At 37.9% G+C, this 23,770-nt stretch overlaps 1 protein-coding gene across 1 annotated transcript in view; it reads right to left on the bottom strand.

The window, feature by feature from the left end:
- Positions 1-18,417, bottom strand: part of LOC310634979 (endogenous retrovirus group 3 member 1 Env polyprotein-like) — a gene marked incomplete at both ends in the record, with an annotated part of 31,596 nt that extends 13,179 nt beyond the window's left edge. Inside the window, one exon of the mRNA XM_083353516.1 lies at positions 16,651-18,417. Coding sequence (XP_083209642.1) covers positions 16,651-18,417 — 1,767 coding nt within the window. The remainder of the gene's footprint in view (positions 1-16,650) is intronic.
- Between the last annotated feature and the right edge of the window lie 5,353 nt (positions 18,418-23,770).

The raw sequence follows: 23,770 nt of genomic DNA, 5'->3' as shown, positions 1-23,770 counted from the left end.
CAATTTACATTTTCCTCATATTTTGTAAAATATTCCTAGTAGCATTAAAACAAATTTCCACTGTATCTCCTTCTGTCACAAAAGCCATGACAAGCTCGCTGCAATAATTTCTCCTATTGTAGAGGTCTCTCATTGTTCATCCCAGATTTTAACTCAGTCTGTTCAGAAAAGGGAAAAGAATGTGGGCATTCACTGACATTCGCAGGCAATGGTCAAGTGCTTGAAAAAGCTAAAAGCCTTTTGTGCTCAAATATCTTCCTTAAATTAATACCAATAAAATTTTTTTTGACTAATACTTAACTAGACTCTCTGATGACTTCATTTAGAAAAAAGTAATTGAAATGGTCTAAGCTTACTGATGTTATCTGTAGCAACTGGACAATCCAAGCTAAGGAAATAGCTTTAAAATGGGGAAATATTGGAGAAGATATATTTATGTGTGGACTGTCACTGGCTTTATCTCTGGCCAGCTTTATTTTGATTTCAGGCACATTCATCTTCCCCTGCTATTATAGACCACCTGAATATGTATGTTTGTTGCAGGATCCAATCTGAGTTGGTCACCGGTCACCAGGACCAGGGGTTTTATCTTCAGAGCTTTTGGAACTTTTCTCTAGCAGAGTGTATGTTTGTATGTTTGTCCCCATCCTCTCTGGAAGGGATTAATAACATTCATACAATAATTATATATCTACCATGTCCAGTTAGTAGCCATATTTCTTACCTGACACAGGACAGTTGTTTCTGAAGAGTTGTTAAAGGATAGTTGTTATACTGAAGGCAGCCTTTATTTGAAGATCTCACTGATCCTAGTCCATCTGGAAGACAAAAAAAAATCAGAGGTTTTGAGATACACCTGAACAATAAACAAAAATTATATTTATATCCCACCAGGAGCCTGGCATACCTTATATAGGGATTTCTCCTCACAGTGACAATTAAGAGAGAGAGTGGTACAGTGAGTATCTCTGGCTGAGGTGGACTTGAATCTAGATCTCCCCTTAACCACTACACCACACTACCATATTTCCTTCTATTATTCTCTTTTGTTACTCTACCACAAGCAAGTGCTAGAAATGATAGCTAAAGAATAGAAAACAAGGAGAAGTAAATGGATTTTTCCTACAATGATGGAATGTTACTATTGAGATCCTCCAGGGTTCTATAATAGGACTGCTGCTTTTTAATATATTTATAAATGACTGGATGTGACTAGTAGAAAGAGGTCTTGGAGTAGGGTAAGCAGCTCAAAAAAGGTGATAATAATAATAATAATAATAATAATAATAATAATAATAATAATAGTAATAATAATAATAATAATAATAATAATAATAATAATAATAATAATAATAATAGTAATAATAATAATAATAATAATAAGAAGAAGAAGAAGAAGAAGAAGAAGAAGAGGAAGAAGAAGAAGAAGAAGTTGTTGTTGTTGTTGGAAGGGACCTTGGACGTCATCTAATCCAACCCACTGCTAAGGCAGGAAACCCTATACAATTTCAGACAAATGGCTGTCCAGTCTCTTCTTAAAAACTTCCAGTGTTGGAGCATTCACCACTTCTGGAGGCAGGTTGTTCCACTGGTTAGTTGTTCTACCTGCCAGGAAGTTTCTCCTTAGTTCTAGGTTGCTTCTCTCCTTGACTAGTTTCCATCCGTTGCTTCTTGTCCTGCTCTCAGGTGCTCTGGAGAACAGCCTGGCTCCCTCTTCTTTGTGGCAGCCCCTGAGATATTGGAACACTGCTATCATGTCACCCCTCACCCTTCTCTTCATTAAACTACACATGCCCAATTCCAGCAACCGTTCCCTATATGCTTTAGCCTCCAGTCCCCCAATCATCTTTGCTGACAGAGTGCACATCCACTGTAAGAAAAGGTCAACAGCATGTAAGAAATGGCAATGAAGATAAAAATGCCAATATCATAATGCTTTTATATAGATCAATGGCACAGTCAAATCTGCAATATGGTGTGTAGTTCTAGGCTCAGACTTGGCCTATGATGGTCAAAGGGTTGGGACAATTTCCCACGAGGAAAGGTTGCAACATTTGGTGCTTTCTAGAATCTAGAAAGACCAAGAGGTATACAAAATTATACATAGTACAGATAAAGCAGACAAGGAGAAGCTATTTTCCCTTTCCCGAAATACTAGAAACAGAGGTCAGCCAATGAAATGCAATACAGATAATCCTCAACTTACAACCACAATTGAGCCTCACATTTCTGATGGTAAATGAGACATTTGTTAAATGAGTTTTGTCTCGTTTTTATGACCTTTCTTGCCAGAGTTGTTAAGTGAATCATTGCAGTTGTGAAGTTAATAGCAGAGTTGTTGAGTGAATCTGGCTTCACCATTGCCTTAGCTTGCCAGAAGTTTAGAAAAAGTGATCAAATGACCCCAGGACACTGTAACCATGATAAATATGAGTCAGTTGCAAGTCGTTGAATTTTGATCACATGACCATGGGGATGCTACAATTGTTCTAAGTGTGAAAATGTCACTTTTTCAGGGTGTTATGCTTTGAATGGTCATTAAATGAACTGTTGTAAGTTGAGGACCACCAGTAGTAAATAAAGCAGAACAGACAAAAAGAATTTGTTTCTACACAAAGCATAACTGAATCCAGAATTCATGACTATGAGATGTGGCTGATTACCAGCTTGGAAGCTACCAGGATCACGTACCATGATGGCAGAGTGACAACCTCTGAAGCCCACCCACTGGGCCAACCAGCTTCCTTGTGCAGTTGGTTGGCCACTAGGAGAACTGCCTGCTGGGCTAGATGGCCAGGCCTCCAATCCAGTAGACTACTGCTTATATTCTTATACTGCGAGACAAATATTGACTTTTCTGGTTAAAATTTGTCAAGAAGTGGAGTATTCTAACAGGACAATATTTTGACAAGATAACCCTTCACTGGGAAAATAAAAAAGGGAGGGGCTTATCACCTCCCTCTCCATGTACTGTAGTTCTAATTGAAAAATACCTCCACTTAGAAGTTCAAGATAACTTTCTTTTATTTAAAAAAACTGCTACCGTGGATTTCATTTTCAGCTGCTTGACAAATCCTCAATGGTATCCTATGAAACACTTTTTTTTATTAAAGAGTTTTACAAAAACAAAATTTTACAATATATCCCCAAATCCCTCCCACCCCAAACCCCCCCCCACTTCCCCCCCCACTTCCCAGAGCTAAATACAGGATTATAGTTACAATAATCATATTCTAAATAAAAATTATGCATAATATACAATTAACCAAATTCATAATGCGCTTTAACTCTCTTTTAACATAACTACAAACAACGTACCAATAACAATATCCCACTAAAATCTACTCATAAGCTAAATGGTACTTTTTAGTCCCATATTTGTTTTGAATATAATTTATCCATCTCCTCCAAACTGAAATATATCTTTCCTGTGAATGATCCTTGAGATAAGCAGAAATCTTAGACATTTCTGCAAGATTTGAAACTTTAAACACCCATTGTTCTACAGTGGGCAAACTATCCTTCTTCCAATATTGTCCCACCAGTAATCGTGCTGCCGTTATCATGTTCAACATCAAGTTAGTTTCTTTAACATCACAATCTACAACAATGCCCAATAAAAACAATTGCGGGGAAAACTTTATCTTTCTCTTAAAAATCTTTTGAATGTTCCACCAAATTTTAATCCAAAAAGCTTTTATATTTCTACAAGTCCACCACATGTGAAAATAGGTAGCTTCTAAACTACCACATCTCCAACATTTAGACTGTAAATTATGATACATGTTGGACAGCTTCTTGGGATCCAGATGCCATCTATAAAACATTTTATAAAAAATTTCTCTTAAATTTTGAGCCTGGGTAAATTTAACATTTCATTGGAAGAGTTTTGATAGAAATATCTTCCTTTTAAGACCAAATGACAGCATAACACTTCTTTAAATGAATACGATAAAGGGCAGGTTTTACAAATGAAGAATAAAAAAAACTAAAAATCCACTACAGTTAATGACTGCGAGTTTTTATGCTTTTTTCTGTCTTTTTCATTTTAAAAAAACATTCCTTGGCTAATTATAAGTGAAAAATGAAAATGACTAATATTCACATTCCAGCTGGGTTCCCTCCCCCCCCCCCGCCCTGCGCTAATAATATTTTTCATTTGACATCAATCAGTATGTGTTTTTATCTCCTAAACTCCTAGGGAAGAGATCCAGGTGAAAAGGGAAATTACCAACAAGCTGTAAACAACTATAAATTGCTGCAGATGCACTAAGGCTGTTTTTGCTTTAAAGGGAATGTACACGTAATCAGAATTTAATGCTATTCATCAGATATTTTTCATATATTGCCATAGAAGCAACATCTGTGTTTATACACAACATACTGTACATTTTACAAATAGGGGGAAATGTACAAACATTAGGACTTTGTCACAATTTAAGAACATAAATTGCTGGATCTGACAAAGGGTCAATCCATTTCTGCATGCTAATTCCTTCAATTGCTAATTAAATGTCTCTGAAAAAACGAGCATGCAAAAAATAAAAGTAACAATTCTCTCCCATTAGCTTTTGAAGGAGTTGATTTTCTAGTTTCAAAAGAGACTTTTGCTGAGATTTATCTTCCAATGTTCAAGCTGCATTTAAGGAAAAAGTGTTTGGTGAGAAAACATCTTTTTTTACACAGGTCCTTTTATTGATGTGATGTCATCCATAAGGAGCCAGGTCAAGAAGGAAGTAATGTCATGGCTGATTCCATAATGTTGGAATGCCTCTGAAAAGTAGCAACTGAAATTTAATGTCATGGCTGATTCCATAATATTGGAATGTCTCTGAAAAGTAGCAACTTAAATTTATTCAATGAGAAGACCCATGTCTCAGAAAAGAGGGGTAGAGTTGCAGAGTACATGCTTTGCAGGCAAAATGTCCCAGATTTGATCCCCTGCCATGCGCAACAATGGCTAAAGAGAATTTAATATTTACTTGAAACCCACATGTAGTGCTTGCAACGCTAAGCTAGATGGGCCAAGATTCTGCTGTAATGTTTTTTCTTATGTTCCCTAATACTGTGTTCTATGCAATATTTATTTGTTGATTTATTAGATTTATATTCCACTTTTTACACAAATGCATTGCATACATTTTGCATTCCTAGTACTTTGCTGTGCTGATGCTATCTGATTTAGGACTGTGACACTAATTTTAAGAAGTGAGAAGCATAGATGAAGACAAGGGAATAAAAAATAGAGAAGAGGGATCTAGTACAACAATAGAAAATGTCAAATAAATAATGGAGATATATTTTGGGTTCAGCCCCTGAACCCCAATTAGCTATATAATTAATATGGCTGAACAGTTCAGATGCCAGATGTGTGGCCAGCAGTTGATGTACCATCTCCATTCAAAATCTTGTGCATGGCTACTTCCTTGCATCTGTCTTCTATGCAATAATTTGCATTAAATTTGACTGAACAAATGAGAGAAAAGAGAAAGGAGCTTATTTTAGTTTTCCTTCCACTAAAAACATCTGATTAAGCCTATGTAGCATGTTTTTTGACTTTCCAATCCATAGTATATCTTAATTCTCCCAAACTATTAATGTACTACATATTGTCAAGAGTAAATTAAGAGGAAAATTGTGGAGTAGCATGCCCTATATTTCTTAGTTCAGTCTTCTTTGTATTTTTTCCTAGTTCTTTCTGCTGGGCTTGAGTGATGAGTATCACTTTGATTTAATTAGTTAAAATACATGGTTGCTTCCAGCTGTGTAATTGTTCAGTGACAACCTCAAGACACATTTATTTTATGCAGGTTGTTGGTTAAATTTATGAGTTTGCCTTTTCTGTTTTGCTATTGATATTCTGGTATTTCTAGCCTGTGTGACAAAATTTTAAGCCGCTTTGTGGTTTTTAATATGGAAAAAAATTGTTTATGGGCTTTTATTATAAAATTGTTTTAGCAAAAATATTTTAAAGTATTGCATTTTTGCTTTGGGAACTTGTTATTAGTGGAAAATACATACATTCTACAGTACATAGTTACATGTTTTTTGTTCTCCATTGTCAGTTCAAGATTATGTCAGTCAAGTTCTGCTCGTTTGCTTTTTAATTATGTAGTAGGTAATAAAATGCCATGTGGGATAACATGGTCTTAGAAATATAATTTAGCTTCTTCTATGGAGAGGTTAAGTTTGCTATTAATTGAGGTCATTGGAAAGGGATTAAAAGGTGTATCAAAGCTTAATAATAATTTTTCCATCAAGTTCCTTCTGAGAATTGCAACTGTGTTCAAAAGCAGAAAACAGCATGAATTTCCAAAAGCTGCTCAGCCTAGGCGAAAAGAGTCATGATTTAAGCAACAACATTCCATTTTACTTCCCAGTGATGCCTCCAAATTACTCACATTAAAAATATAACGACTAAAAATGACACACTAAAAATGTATCCTGCTAAGCAAAGGTGCCTTAGCAGAGTTAACACTAAAGAACATATTGCTAAAGATTAAAACTACTTTATTAGGAGCCAAAATAAATGTTTCATTTTCAAATATGTTGATATTATACAATCTGACCTGGATTTAGGATCTGCCTCACTACTTGGACAACTGCCAGACATAGAAAACTTGGTAGGAATCCTTACTCTTTTTAAAATAACTTTTATTCATTTATAACATAAAATGTGAAAATACAAAAGCAAATAGTAGGGGACAACAGTAGAAAAAGGGAAAACAAGAAAGGTGTGAAGAAACCGCTTACCAGCCGAAATCCGGATGGCCCCCGACCTTCGCACCTTTCGGCGAGATTTAAAAACCTATCTATTCCAGCAAGCCGGCCTGGCCTGATAGATTTAGGGTTTTATTTGTAGATCTGGGGTTTTATTTGTTTTATTGTTGGTTTATTGTATACTTACTTTGCTCTGTACACCGCCCTGAGTCCTCCGGGAGAAGGGCGGTATATAAAATGAATAAATAAATAAATAAATAAATAAATAAAAGGGAGGGGAAGAAACAAAAGGCATTTGCTTCCGACTCTCTCTGTAAAATCAGACATTAAAGCCAAATCTCAACTTTTTACATTTCCATAGTAATACGCACTAGCCATTTTTGTATCAGCAAATCAGTCTAATTGGTAAAAGCCAAAATCGTGATATCATTTTTTTCCACCTCAAGCACAAAGTCCAGAAGTGGTTTCCAAGTGGAAACAAAAGTGCTTATATTCTTTTCTTTTATCAGCACAGTCAATCTGGCCATCCAGATCGAGGCATCCTTCCATTTTTGTGCATAAAGCAATCTTGCTGCCATCACCATCTTTAAGTCAGAGTTCCAGAAACATTTTCCCCAGTTCTTTTTCCATTAGGCCCAGAATAAACGTGGAGGGATCCTTACTGATGTCTGGCAGACACATGATCTGATATTCCAACCAGCACAGATGCTTGAACGGAGCCGCAGACACTAAAAGTCCTGCAAAACTCCTGATCTAATTTTTATGGAAATTAAGGTAATGCCTAGAAGTAGCAGTCCTGTGGTGCCTGAAGCACAAAGGACAAACCAGATGAGGGGATCTACTATGACACTTTTCAATCCACTTCCTAAAAAGCCGCTTTGATTTGGTATACGTTTAGGTGATATAGCAGGCTATATAATGGCTAAAGAACAAATGATGATGACACCATTAAAGGGATATGCTTCTTCCCCTTCACATATGTATTCCCTCAGCAAGTGGTTTGGAGGAGCAGGAATCATCTCCCATGTGTACAACTTTGAAACATATGAGGACATTTTAATATTCTGGAACAAAAGTACAAACCAGAAATATACAAATATACAACTTGGTTTTAGTGATTGTTAAGTATTGTGTATAGTTCTAGAGGTTATAGGAAATGACCGTGAAGGAGAGAAGGAAGATCCATTACCAAATGAAAACTAAGGAGAAATTTCCTGACAGTTAGAACAATTAATCAGTGGAACAGACTGCCTCCAGAAGCTGTGAATGCTCCAACACTGGAAGGTTTTAAGAAGAGACTGGACAGCCATTTGTCTGAAATGGCTGAAGGGTTTCCTTTCTGAGCAGGGGGTTGGACTAGATCAGGGGTCAGCAACCCATGTGGCTCTTTCACCCCTCTGCTGTGGCCCTCTGTTTTTTTATACATAGCATAAAGGTAAAAAAAACTATATATGTAGTGTTATCTTCATTTTAGATGTCAAAAGGGTTTTGTGGCTCCCGGAGTTCTCTTTTCTGTGGGAAATGGGTACAAATGGCTCTTTGAGTGCTTAAGGTTCCAACCCCTGGTTCCAAGATCTCTTCCAACTTCATTATTATTACTATTACTACTACTATTATTATTATTATTATTATTATTATTATTATTATTATTATTATTATTATTATTCAAAATCAGTGGTCATGTAGGTCAGAGGTCCCCAACCTTTTGGGCATCAGGGACTGGTTCCATGGAGAGAAGTTTTTTTGTGGACCGGATGGGATGTGGTTTCATGTGCTGCCTGCATCCTGTGGATGGGGGTTCACTTGTTTGCATGGACCAGTTTCTGGCATGCCGTGGACTGGTGCCAGTCCATGGATTGGGGATTGGGGACCCCAATGTAGGTGGAGCTTGAGCCTATTCCAACAAACTAATGGTATTTTTTATGAACTGTTCAGGTAACTGCTGAACTGATGTATATTGTAGAAAAGAACATATTGGTTTGGTGTTCATGGTGCAGAGGACCACATAGATCCTACTTCCCTTCTCAGGGACAATGTTCTAAAGTAATAAGGAAATGTATCCAAAGATCCCAAAATAATAGCACCAATGAAGCTTTCTTAGTAGGTTGGCTTCTCTCAACAATTCACTTCCTGCTAATGTCTCTAGTTGTTTTGCAGGAAGTCTAGCATCTTCTTTGATTTAATATATTGGATTTATATTAGCTATAGAAAAATCTTGCTGGTAGTTCTTGCTAAATCATAAAAATAGCAGAGATTCTCTAGAGGAAGTTTTCAGCTAGCAAACATAAAAACATCCTCTATATTTTCATTAGTTTACATCTCACTGTAAAGAAGGATGCAGTCATGCTATCTTGAAAGAAAAACAGACATCAGCATTATCAATCGAGTTTAACATTTTCTTAAAATGTCCTCAGATATATAGTATAACACACACACACACACACACACACACACACGAATGTTTACTCCTTAGGTTTTGAGGGATGTGAAAATTCCAGAAATGGGTGATCTCATAGCTTACACACTGTGGATTAAAACTGAAAACCAGAGGTGCAAAATGAAATCCCTTGCTTAATATCTACGCATTGCTACTAAGCTTGCATTTAATAACAAGAAGAGATCTTTTCATATGACTATTTTTATATCTTTATTAAAATTTTAAAATAAAATTTCTTGATTTTATTTTAAAATAGCCCTAGAAGAATTTCAATACATTACCATAAATTCATGGTAATGTATGCTTAGTTATCATTTCTCTTCTATAATGTGCTTCTTGCCCCTTTAGTTGCCAATAACCTTCTGTTTCAGCCAAACTAAACAAGCTGCAAAATACATTTCAAATCAGGTAGACCTAAACCTCATCTTCCTTTAGTGTCTTGTAGCGCCTTATACTTAACTTGCAGTTTTTTATCTTGGCACACAAATTTAAATATGTCTATCTGTCACTATCAGCTGTCAAAACAGATATTGTCTGAAACAAAACTAAGATTCTAGATAAAACATTCATCTATTCATAAAAATTCTTTCCAGCAATGACAATAGTAATTTTTCCCATTTTGACATATCTTTTTTAACTTCATTCCATGTCTTAAAATAATTATTTTTAAATCACATATAATTCAAATTTGTCAAATTAATACCCAAGTATTTCCCTTTTTTTCAAGCTTAAAAAACATAATGTTAATTAATTCTGCTTGGTCTTGATATTTTTGTTACCATTTTTGTCTTCTGTTTATTAACCTTAAAGTTGGCTAATGCACCATTTTTTAAAAAAAATTCATTAATATTTCCATTCCTTTTAATGGATCTTCCAACACCAAAAATAAATTATCTTCAAAAGCTCTTTTAATCGAGAGATAGCAAGCCAGGTAACTTCTGGGGGTTGTAGAATGAATCATACAATAAAAGATAGGATATGTAAACATGAAAAAATGTTCTGCTGAAGATATTACCTAGCCTGGTAACGAAACATTCAGAAACTAACCCACAAGCTCGGAGAACGAACTTTCACCCTCATATGTAAACATGCTCTTCATAATATTTTCTGGGAAATTTGTTTTTCTTTTGAAAGCATTTCTAAAGCAAAGCCTCTTGAATCAAAGTGAATGAGTACTGGTAAGGAAAAAAGTGAAGGAATATTTTTTTTGCCCAGTTCATTCTTGATAGGAACATGGATCCAAAAACCATTTCTAAGAAAACTGTGAGAATTGTACATCTTAAATATGGCATGTTATCAAGGTTTAATATATGTTATGAACTAAACAGACAAGTTAATGATAGCAGATTTTTGTCTGGTCATTTATTTTTCATTCAAAATCTGTTGTAAAATTGCAATTTATTATCTGGTTTAGGTTGTCCTTAAAAACCAACTAAACCAACTTACTATAAACAAAAAATAGGCAATCTAAGCCACTTGAAGCCATTTTGGAGTAGATTGGAATGAAATACTAGTAGTAACTTAGTAACAAGGGTTCTGGTTTTCAAAATAATCAATAAAATCTATAAATTAGAAGATGAATTTTCCTAGTGGATGCTTCGGCTGCTATTCCATTCTCTTTCCCCAGATTTCAAGAATTAAAAAAAGAAGAAAAAATTGGGGAGAGCAAACAACAGTTATTGAACTGTGATAATTCATAGGAGCTGCTCTGAAAAGAAGTGAGAATGGTAAGATGCAGAGTATTATAACATTCACAAAGCTTATGCAATTCCACAGATGATGGTGATGAAGATATATTATATTTATAATGCTGCCAAATATTCCACTGTGGAATATACAGTACATGAGTCAAAAGTTGGGTAAAATATATTTGGTTGGAAAAGCAGATTACCAGTAGATAGAACAAACTAATTACAAAAACAACAACAAAAAATAGTCTTCTTCCTAAAAGCTTTTCAAAGGAGGAAAATTTTATAATATATGCAGCTTAGAAACTAATAAAATTATATGCTGTGAAAGCTCTGAAAATCAGTTTTCTACCTTAGATTATTGATTCTTGAAGTCATTCTAACCCAGGCTACCAAAATTCCGTATAAAAAATATTGAATGCATAAGTTTGCACTGCTTTTTCAACAAAATCCGCAATTCATTCTCAAGGGCATTCCACTTCATTCATCAATCCTATTGCTTTACATGGCAGCAATATATTGGGGATGGCTCCATTCTGAGCAGTTATTGTTTTATTGCTTTAACTCTGAGATTCATTTAGGCATTTAAATCTTCAAAGTCTCTCAGAATTCCTCTTGAACTAATTAATCCTCATAACAATTCATGTGAGATTAGAAAAATAAAGATTATTCACATTACATTATTACATGACAGATCTGCAAACTAAAACAATTTATTACTGTATATCAAGCCACTATTACAGATGGAATCTATATTTGACGTCTATGCCCACATTATAACTATCCACTGCTTGGTTTTAAGATGATAATTTAACCAGAATTTAGTATCAGCAGTTATATTAATTTTGCCCATCAAACACAATTAATTAGGAAGTGATATTTATCCTTCTAACTAACAACAACAGCAACAACAACAACAACAATAATAATAATAATAATAATAATAATAATAATAATAATAATAATAATAATTTGGAAGGAACCTTTGAGGTCATCTAGTCCAACCCCCTGCTCAGGAAGGAAACCTCATAAGGAATTGTACCTAAACAATATAATAATAATAATAATAATAATAATAATAATAATAATAATAATAATAATAATAATAATAACAACAACAACAACAACAACAACAATAACAATAACAACAATAATAATAAAGTTGGAAGGGACCTTGGAGGTCACCTCGTCTAAACCTTGCTTAGGCAGGAAACCCTATACCATCTCAGACAAATGGTTGTCCAGTCTCTTCTTAAAAACTTCCAGTGTTGGAGCATTCACAGCTTCTGGAAGCAGGTTGTTCCACTGGTTAATTGTTCTAACTGTCAGGAAGTTTCTCCTTAGTTCCAGGTTGCTTCTCTCCTTGATCAGTTTCCATCCACTGCTTCTTGTCCTGCATTCGGGTGCTTTGGAGAATAGCCTGACTCCCTCTTCTTTGTGGCAGCCCTTGAGATATTGGAACACTACTATCATGTCCCCCCTCATCCTTCTCTTCATTAAATTAGACATACCCAATTCCAGCAACCATTCCTTATATGTTGTTAGCTTCCAGTCCCCTGTTCATCTTTGTTGTTCTTCTCTGTACTCTTTCTAGAGTCTTAACATCTTTTTTACATCATGGTGACCAAAACTGGATGCAGTATTCCACATGTGGCCTTACCAAGGCCTTGTAAAGTGGTATAAAGATTTCACGTGTTCTTGATTCTATCCCTCTGTTAATGCAGCCTAGCACTGTGTTGACTTTTTTGGCAGCTGCAGCACACTGCTGGCTCATATTTAAGTGATTGTCCACTAGGACTCTGAGATCCCTCTCATAGTTGCTACTATTGAGCGAGGTACCACCTATACTATACCTGTACATTTGGTTTTTCTTGCCTAAATGTACTTTTTTAACCATTGAATTTCATTTTGTTAGATAGTGCTCAGTGTTCAAGTCTGTCCAGATCCTTCTGTATCTTAAGCCTATCTTCTGGAGTGCTGGCTATTCCTTCCAGCTTGGTGTCATCTGCAAATTTGATGGGTTCCCCATCTATCCCCTCCTCCAAATCATTGATGAGAATGTTGAAGAGCACTGGGCCCAGAACAGAGCCCTGGGCATCCCACTACACACTTCCCTTCATGTAGAGGACCACACGCTGAGTACGGCCGGTCAGCCAGCTACGAATCCATCTGGTTGTGATGCTGTCTAACCCACATTTTTCTATCTTATCAAGTAGTAGGTTGTGGTCTACTTTATCAAATGCCTTACTGAAGTCCAAGTAAATTATATATACAGCATTCCTCTCGTCCACTAATTTTGTCACTTGGTCAAAGAATGCACTAAGATTTGTCTGGCATGATCTGTTTTTGACAAACCCATGTTGGCTTTTGGTAATAATTTTGTTTGCCTCTAGATGTTTGCTGATTTGTTGCTTGATTATCTTTTCTAAGATCTTCCCAGATATTGAGGTAAGGCTGATAGGTCTGTAGTTTCCTGGATCCATTTTTTTCTTTTTTGAAGATGGGAACTACTTCAGTTCTTTTCCAGTCCTCTGGTAGTTCCCCAGTGCTCCAGGATCTTTGAAAGATACAGTTCAATGGTTCCGAGATTACATCTGCCAGTTCCTTCAGAACCTTGGGTGTAGTTCATCTGGTCCTGGTAATTTGGGCTCATCTAGGCTGGACAGGTGCTCTCTTACAATTTCTTGCTTATCTTAACTTGTGTTTCTATTCTGTTTTTTATGACACTATTTTTGATAGGTTGGTCTTTTTTTTTCCTTTGTGTAAATACAGGTACAAAAAATGAATTAAGTAGTTCTGCTTTCTCCCTGTGGCTTGTCACCTTCTTGCCACTTTCTCCCACTAATGGACCAATCATTTTCTTAGCTTTTTTATTGTTTTTTACATGTTGAAAGAAGCTTTTTTGTTGTTATTTTTGACTTTTGTTGCAAGACTTAGTTCATTTTGAGCTTTCCTCACTTCATCTTTGTAGGCTCGGGCTATTTGCTGATATTCTGCCTTAATTATGAGCCCCTTTCTCCACTTTTTATACTTGTCTTTTTTGTATTTCAATTTATCAGAGAGTTTTTTATGCAGCCATGCTGGTTTCTTTTGACAGCTGTTATTTTTCTTCTTCGTTGGTATTGTGCTAGACTGGGCTTTTATAATCTCACTTTTCAAAATTTCCCAAGCTTCTTGAGTTGTTTTCCCTTGAGGATTCTCATCCATTGAATCCTTCCCAAGCTCTCTCTAAGTTTGTTGACATTAGCTCTCTTAAAGTCCAAGACTCTAGTTTGATTGTGTTCTATTGCTTGTGCTTGCATAATGTTGAATTCCAATATTGCATGGTCACTACTCCCCTGTGGTTTCAACACCTTCTATCATTTCATCTCTGTTAATGAGAATTAAGTCCAATATGGCTGATCCCCTAGTTCCCTTCTCTACTTTTTGGGAGACAAAGTTGTCTGCTAGGTTTGTGAGAAATCTGTTTGATCTTCTACTTGGTGCAAAGTTTGTCTCCCAGTTGATGTCAGGGTAATTAAAGTCCCCCATTACTATTGTGATGTGCTTCCTACATATCTTAGTTAACTGACTAGCAAAAAGTTCATCTATTACCTCTGTTTGGTTGGGTGACCTATAGCAGGGCTTTCCAACTGGTGGTATACGTACCTCCAGTGGTATATTGGCACCTGGCAGATGGTACATGGCCCTGCCTAGCCTAGAAAAGAGTAGCAGGAGAGGGAACAAGGTAAAGCAGCACAAGGCAGGATTTGCCATGAGAGAGCCCTCAGGAGTTGCAGGGCTATTGGGCCGAGACAAAGGCCCCAGGATCGGCATTTCCGGCTCACCCAAAAGAGAAAGGAGGAGGGGGGGGCACAGACAGGAGAGGCTATGAAAGAAGGCAGTTTTGGCTGGAGAGAGAGAGGAAAAAAAGACTCCAGAGAAAGAGACATAAGAGAAAAGGCTTTTGTCAGAGAAGCAGTGAAGAGAAAGGGGGGGATTCTTTCTGGGAGAAGTGTGAGAAAGGCAGCGGAAAGGCTTTCTGGGAGAATGTGTGAGAGAGACGGAGGAAAGGTTTTCTGGGAGAAGTGTGTGAGAGAGAATGAGGGACCTTTGCAAGTGAAGGGTGAAAGAAAAAAGGAAAAAAGTGAGGGGGAGAAGGGAAAAATAAAAGGCATTGACTTCTGACTTTCTCTGTTGCAGTAGAAGGAAGCATTAACATTGAACCTCAACTTTTTACTTTTCTATAATATTATAAACTAGCCATTTCTATAACAACAAATGAATCTAACAGTAAAACCCCAAATCCCCCCCCCTTTTTTTTAGTCATCAAATTTTTGACACCTTACTAAGTACTGGTGGTACTTGAAAATTGTCATGTGCTAAATGCGGTACAATCTCTGAAAAGGTTGAAAAGCCATGGCCTATAGTATACACCTATTGACCCAATGCTTTCAAGACAGCTTTCCTCATTCTTGGGCTCTATTTTTGTAGAGACATAGTTATTTCTTATATAGAGAGCAACTTCACCTCCTCTTTTATTTGGTCTGTTTCTTTTAAATAATTTAAATCCCTCTAGTTGTATGTTCCATTTGTGGGTTTCATCCCACCAAGTTTCCATAATGACAACAATATCATATCTGCCCTCATTTACCTGAATTTCTAATTCACTCTGTTTGTTGCTCATGCTCTGTGTGTTGCTATATAGACATTTGAGTCCTTTATGACTAACCCTGTGTTTACTTTCTACATAACCTGTGTGGTGCCTGAGTTCCCATATTTTCTTATCACCTGTTTGATTAGTGCACATTGTGTGGCACTCACTATTAAAAGCTTGATTTTGCTTGACAGTAAGGTGTGGGTTTTTTCGCACCCGGCGGGCTCCTCATGAACTTGCTGATGAATGAAGACACGTGTCTGAGCTTTCTCGGGATGAGGGCCCAGACCGAAGTCCCAAGCTCTCTTTTATTGAGATACCAGCAGCGCATAAGCAACAAGCAATTAGCAACAAACAATTATCTCAGCGTTCAGCTATCCATGAAAACCGTTATCTTAAGGTTGCGAATGGTTACATCTCAGCCATGCACTAAGCAATTATCTCAAGGTTATAAATCAGCTACATATCTGTATGGAATGTCTTTGTTCTTCTTACTTTCTTGTACGTGTTCCAACGGGGGTGTCCGTCTGCACGTAGCAAGGTCATCTGATTTTTGGTAAAACACAACTTATGAACAGAAATGAAACTTATCTCTGCCCTGAGCCAGACCTGCGCCATTTTATGTGAGCCTAAGGTGGAAATATGACAGGTTTCCTACATCTCCTCCCTTTTTGTTTTTTGACCCAAAGGGCTCAGTAGGACAGAGATGTGGTGCATTCCGGTGATAAGCATAAGGCTTTCATTCGGCCCTCCTCGCCATCTGTGTCTAATACGAAGGAGGCCTTTTCAATGGCGCGGTCCGTTGTATTTGACTCAAGGTCTTCTTGAGGCAATAACTGATATTTCTTTTCCCACAAGGCATTTACATGCTTGATGGCACGTTGCTCTGCTATAAATGAAATGCTATTAGAGATAGTTCTAACAAAAATAGGTAAAATACAAGGCAAAATAATACATCCTAAAGCAATCATACTAATTAAAGCTACAATAGCTTGCAAACCAGGTAATTTGGGAAACCAGGAGCCAAATAATTCCTGAAAGTTAAAACCATTCCATGTTTGAACAGGAACATGAGCTACTTTAACCATTCTATCTGTGATCTCCTGAATCACTTTCCCACTGTCATCAATTTCAATACAACAATTTGTAAGATTAAATTTTCCACATACCCCCCCTTCTTTAGCTAAGAGATAGTCCAGGGCCAATCGATTTTGCATAATATAAGTTCTTGATTTAGCACTTTCTTTTGCTAAATGGGTCATGGCTGAAACTGTTTCATTAGTGACAATTTCTACAACTGCTTGCAGCCGAATCAGACGATTGAGTAAGTAAATTGGGGTCCTATAGCCATAGGTCCCATCTTCTGCCCAAGTTGCAGGTCCATAATAATGGATTATACGGTCGGGGGGCCATTCATTGTCCTTCCAAACACCCCGATGAATGTTTTTTGTGTCTCTTTCACTACGGATGTTACCAATTTCTTCATAAACTGGAACACCCAACACTTGTCGCTGTTGGAGGGGCAAAAGGAAAAAGCTAGGCCTGATGGCTCCTAGAACACAAGAACCATACCAGTCCTTGGGAAGAAAATTATAAGCAAAACGTCCACAAATCCAATATAGGCCGGTAGGAGCTTTCCATTGCAAGGTGTTGTTTTCTGGATCTAACAGGAAGGCCATGTTTGTCATTTGTGCCAATGCGTTGTTGGGCTGTGCGTCCGAAGAACCTGACCACCAAGTAATGTTCTCCCAAGTCCCTTTGCATCTTAATGAGCCCACGTTACTATGGCGAAAATCAGTCTTTTTGCGTTGGTAACAAACGTTGCCTACCAATTTGGTAGTTATAGCCCAAATTTCTTGTCCTTTCTGATTAAAGGTGTAATTGGCCTGATTTTCTAACATTTGAGTGTAATTGAGTTCATGGGCTTCCCATGGCCATTGATCACCCATGTTAGTGCCCCCACACACAAAACAATTTTGTACCGTGAGCTCCTTAGCAATAGTTTCTGCCAAGGCCAAAAACATGTTGTGAGCTCTAGGGGGAAGTACCAACCCCTCCATTTGTTGGCTTTCTTGATAATAAGAATGAAAAAGTGACTGACTAAGGGGATCTAAATTGTGCTGAATAATCTGGATTGTTAAGATTACACTGGGGTCTGAGCCTGTTCCGTCGATACCCAGCCCATATTGATTGTTGACCCCTTTCCAGGAATGCGATCCCAACCAATTTTGTGGGACCGGGAATGTCAAATTTATTAGGTTGCAATTATGCCGGTGGCAGGAGGAGTTTGCTGGCAACCTGGTAATATAAAGTGTTTTATGCTGATTATACCTGGGTATGGTATCTGGATGAACAGTCATTCCTCGGGACTGAAAATCCACACATTTCCAGTCCCCACAATAGGTGCCTCTGCCGCAAGAGTCACGGTAGTCGGATCGTCGGGCGCATAGATACTTTTCGTTGTTGGAGTAAGTTTGCCGCCATTCTAAGGATCCGCATGTACTGGCCCCTTCGTCCATGGCTCTGCACGCATCAAAGATGACAGATTGAGAAACCTCTTTGTTATAAAAATCATGACTAACCAGGAGAGCTGACCCTGCTTCAATTTTAATTGTGTATCGATGAGTGGGTCCCTTTGGATTGAAACATTGAATCTTACCAGCATCAGTACAGATGGAATATGATGTACCATTATAGGTGCATTGATGTGAAAGTTTGGTTTTGCAAGATAGGTGAGTGTGAAAAATCAATGTTCTAGTTATGAGGGTGCCTTGTTTGGTGGTTGCCATGCAAAGTTCACATTGTCCTTTAGTCTGAAGCACCGTGGTCGTGTGAGTTGGTAATGTTAATGAAAAACCGATAAGAGTCACAAACCATATTGTCGTCTTTAGCGGGGTCCGTAGCTGTTTTTGTGGAGGCGTGATATGGGCGAACATGACGACCGGGGATCCACAGCACTTTGTCTGGCAGTTGAACAGCTGCGTAGCCTCTGCCCCAGGTGATAAGGTCTGCGGGGCCTTGCCAAGTCAGGTCTGGAAGTTGTCGGTACCAAACCTGTGGCTTAGGGAGATCTGAAGAAGAAGAAGAAGAAAAATGCTGCTCTGCAGCTGTGGTTAAGGAATGGCCAGTCAAGTTTGAAAAGTTCAGAGTGTAGAGGCAAAGGTTAAGAATTTCTTGCATTGCTGGGAGGTTGGGATTTCGTTTTCCCCCGTTCTGATTTTTATAGCGATCTAAAGCATGTTTCAAGGTTTGGTTAGCTCTTTCCACCAAGGCTTGGCCTTGGCTATTATATGGAATTCCAAATTTGTGTGTGATTTGCCAATGATGACAAAATTCTGCCATGGCTTGACTGCTATAAGCAGGGCCATTATCTGTTTTGAGTTCTTTTGGACATCCCAGCACTGCAAAGGTCCGAATACAATGATTAATTACATGTTTGGTGGCTTCTCCCCTTTGGGGGGTGGCCATGATGAATCCTGAAAAGGTATCAATTGAAACATGCAAATACTTCCATGGGGCAAATGGTGCATATTGTGTGACATCCATTTGCCAAATTTGGCAAGGCTCCAATCCCCTTGGATTGACACCCATAGGGATTGCAGTGGCTTGTTTACTGCAGGTTGGACACTGCTGGCAAATAGCAATAGCTTCTGCAGCGGAGATGCCAAACTGCTTCTGCAAAGCTTTGGAATTTTGATGAAAATATGAATGACTTTCCCAGGGGGTGAGGGGTTGCAAGGAACAGGCTGAAGGTCTGGAGGCAGCCTGATCTGCAACATTGTTTCCCTCTTGCAAAAAACCTGGAAAAGGCTGATGACTAGGAATGTGAGCAACAAAAATAGGATGTTGGCGTTCAAAAAGCAAATTTTGCAAGGTTAAAAAAAGTTGTAACAAATCTGGTTGAATGGAGGGGGATAAATAAGATCCATAAATCACTTGAATTGTGTGATAAACATAAAAGCTATCCACAATAAGATTCAAAGGTTGAAAGGAAAAAAGGTGACGAGCCAAAATTGAAGCAGCCAGTTCAGCTTTTTGAGCTGACCGCTGGGGTGTTGTTTGCTTGGTTCTCCATTGACCATTTTAGTGTGAACAATTTGCAAACGATAATCGGGTGGTGGGTGGCAAGAAACCTTGCCATGCCAATCAGCTAAGGAAAATTGCAATTCACTCGAGGTTTTTTTTTTAAAAAAATGATTCCCAAATCCGCAAAGACATAGGCACAAAAAGAGTGTCTATCTCCAGCCCAATCAAGGCTTTTGTTCGGTGACGAATTTTAAAAATCAATTGAGCCAATTGTGCTTCTTTGGTTAAAACAGAAACTTTGGGCGTGTGGGATAAATGAATCCACTCCAAAATCCTCCAAATCCTCTTCCTCTGCTCTCATTAACATACTGGTTCCTTTCACCCCTCCTATATCTTGTCTCAAAGGAACTCTGCTTGTTCCCAAACTCTCTTCTAGGAGGTTTTTCCTGCTTATCACTTGCTGTACCTGTTGCTACCATCATCTTACTTTTCTGCCTTACTTTCTCTGTATCCCTCTGAACATACACTTCTGAGCCTCTTTCAATAAATCATTGATTGGTTTGGCTGTCCAATCATCCAATTTCTGTAGCTTCTTATTTATATCAGGCCAGGATTTAGTAACAAATTGAACTCTGACCAGTGGTACATTGGCATCATCATCTGGATCCATCCCTGTATATTTACGCATACCATCTTTTAGTCTTTGCAAAAAGGCAGCTGGGGATTCGTCCTTCTCTTGTTCTATCTGCAATGCCTTGGTCATATTTTGAGCCTTTGGTATTGCTTCTTTCATTCCCCTAATTATAAGATTTCTCATATCTTCCATATTTTGTCTTCCAGCCAAATCATTGTTATCCCAGTTTGGTCTGGCAAGAGGAAGCTTTACATCTGCCACTACCCCACCATTTGGATGTTCCCTAGTCCAAATTGCTGCTGCTGCAGTTGGAATTAATTGTCTTTCTTCAGCCGAAAATAAAGAATTTAAAATAGCCGTCAGTTCATCCCAGGTATAAATGTTTGGTCCTAATAAATTATCCAACTGTTCAGCAGCCCCCAGCGGGTCCTCAATTAGATTTCTCAATTCTTTTTTAAATGTCCTTACTTCAGATGCCTTTAATGGCTCTTGGACAAAATGTATCCTTGGGACATTGTTCCCATCTACCCCATTTGGCACCTCCCTTAAGGGGAAGGCTGATATATTTGGATGTTTATCAAAGGGAAAATTTTCAATGTCCTTTTTACACTGTTCAATTTCTCTTAGGTATTATTTTCTATCAGTGTGTCCTGCACACAGACATAAAAACATAAAAATAAAAACAACAACAAAAAGCAACTCTACAAAAATAAATAAATAAACTTAATAAGATTTTTTTTTGAGTTACTGAAATAGTCCTATATTAAACTTTAATATTGCTTTTAATATAAAGATAGTCAAATTCCAATTTAATCCTATTCCAATCAGATGGAAACAAATTTCCATCAAGTAGGTTAAAACTTACAAATCTAAGCAAAACAATTCAAAATAATTTCTTTTGGTTGATGAATATATATGTCTAACTAAAACTCAATTTCCAAAAAAATTTGTCCAAAAATTAATCTCTCCTCTTTCGAGTAAAAAAAATTGCAAGCTGAAACTGCAAGAGTGGGCATTAAGTTTCACATCCACCCCCCTTTCTCAGACTGGAATTCTAAGCAGAGAAAAAAAAATGGTTAAAAGGACCAGCCCCCCCCCCCCTCTTCTGGCTGTCTCTCCCTTTCTCACTCTTAAAGTAACAGAGCAGGGTTGGGGGGAGTAAAAGAAACTTTACAAAAATCTCACCACTAAAAAAAATAGTTTGCTCTCCTTTATATGCATTTTCTATAAATTCTCACACACATTGTCCATGAAACTTGTCTCATTGGTTTTTTTGTTTTTTCAATTACTTTCTGCAATTTACTATTCCTTTCACACCAGGGACTGGTGGGGGTGAGTGATGTTTGAAGACTAACACACACATTTACATATCAGCAAATTAACTCATTCACTTCCATTCCAACTGCCTGCATAAACAATTTCTCATACAAAAATTTCATTTCATACTTTCTCCAGACAAACCATACATTGTTAAATAAGGCCTTTTTGTTTGGTGTTATCAGAGAGGATTTTGACCCTCTTATAAGTCTTGGAAAGAACACAGAACAACACAGACAGACATATATACACAGATACTATTAAAACAACATTTATTTAGACATATGGCTTGTCCTACGAGAGGTGAGAAAAATCATGAGTTGATTCCAACCGAACATGGTTTCTATAGGGCCCTTTAACCGTCTCCTATTTTTCCCACCATTCCAAGTCCAAGCTTAATGTTCCAAATGTCCATATATATATATATATATATATACATACACATAAAACAAAACAAAACACACATATCAATTTGGGGTTTAGGCCAAAACAATAGTCCAAAAAGCTAGATTAAAAGAAAAAGATAGAAGAAAAACTTGGTTTTATTTCTTTGATTTTTCTTTTTACAACAACAACTACTTCCTATTCTTTGATTTGATAGACCAGAATTGTCAAATTAGTTTGGCTGGGAGCCTACAATGGGAAGCTAGACCCCAGAAAACTCCAGGCTGTTGAAATCAACAGGCGCGCCCCTGGACTTTACTGAGAACAGCTCGCCCCAAGAGGCTCTTTCAAGCCCCACATAAGCCAATTTTAACAGGAGTTCATTTCGGGCATATTCATTGTCTATTTGCCTTGTTATTTCTTCCTGCAGTCTATCCACAAAGTCTGAATAAGCCTGATTGGGACCTTGATAAACCTTTGCAAAACCTTCCTGTATCAAATTAAAAGCCTCCCTTGGGCTTTGAGCCTGTTGGTCATTAGTAATGAATTGTCCTGTGCCAAATAATTGATCCCTATTTACCCCTTGAGGTAATCCAGCAAGAATTTTTTCTCTATTTCTGTTTTATTTATATTCAGATTCCCAAACTACATATTGTGAAGGTGTCAATATCATGTGTGCAATGGACTTCTAGTTCCTCCAGCTGCCGGAGCTGGTTAGATGTTTACTGGATAGCAAGACAAATCTCCCAATGTTAGCTGTCCTGATCAGGCGGCTTGTCTAACAGAATTTGCCACCATTCCTTCTTAGGATAATTGTTAATTACTTCTGGCTGAGCCTGAGGGGCACTGGGAGCCGCAGCTGAGGTGCCCTGCTGAGTTTCTCGCGGCTGAATAGGTTCCTCATAAGGAGGGGGAGCCGGAGAAACGGAAAAGGCTTCTTTAAGTCCCTTTTCGTGAATCCACAAACTTTCCATTAAGACTCGCCAGGCTGTTAACATTTCTGGAGGTGCTCGAGGAGGTTTGTGGAGCCATTCTCCAATTTTTCTCCAAGTCCCTGTTTTCAACGAGCCCTTTTCCGGATAAGCCGGAGTCTTTTCCCAAATATATTCCATTAAAGCAATCAACTCCTTTTTTGACACTGCTGGTAATTGTTTGCCACTACTTTTAAGTAAAATATTAGAAGTTCTGACTATTTCCTCAAGCTCTTTCAGGTGCGCTGCCTGTTGCTTAGAAAATTTGTTCCCCATACTCACGAATGGATCGTCGTCTTCACGAGGCGAGATCGTGTGCACAGCCTATTCCAGGCGATGAGTATGGAGACCGTCAGAGACGTATCCACTCGCAGCAGATCACGTCGGGGTCACCAGTTGTGGGTTTTTTCGCACCCGGCGGGCTCCTCATGAACTTGCTGATGAATGAAGACACGTGTCTGAGCTTTCTCGGGATGAGGGCCCAGACCGAAGTCCCAAGCTCTCTTTTATTGAGATACCAGCAGCGCATAAGCAACAAGCAATTAGCAACAAACAATTATCTCAGCGTTCAGCTATCCATGAAAACCGTTATCTTAAGGTTGCGAATGGTTACATCTCAGCCATGCACTAAGCAATTATCTCAAGGTTATAAATCAGCTACATATCTGTATGGAATGTCTTTGTTCTTCTTACTTTCTTGTACGTGTTCCAACGGGGGTGTCCGTCTGCACGTAGCAAGGTCATCTGATTTTTGGTAAAACACAACTTATGAACAGAAATGAAACTTATCTCTGCCCTGAGCCAGACCTGCGCCATTTTATGTGAGCCTAAGGTGGAAATATGACAGGTTTCCTACAGTAAGGTTGATATTCTTGTCCACACACACATGTACTGATAACCTTATAATTTTTAGATTGCCGGGGACAGGAACGTTCTGTATCAATTAACTCACCGTCA

The sequence above is a fragment of the Vipera ursinii genome (assembly GCF_947247035.1).
Source record: "Vipera ursinii genome assembly, chromosome: 2".
In the NCBI taxonomy this organism is placed as follows: domain Eukaryota; kingdom Metazoa; phylum Chordata; class Lepidosauria; order Squamata; family Viperidae; genus Vipera; species Vipera ursinii.
Note: the sequence above shows the minus strand (reverse complement) of the source record. Positions and strands in the feature narration are given on the sequence as shown.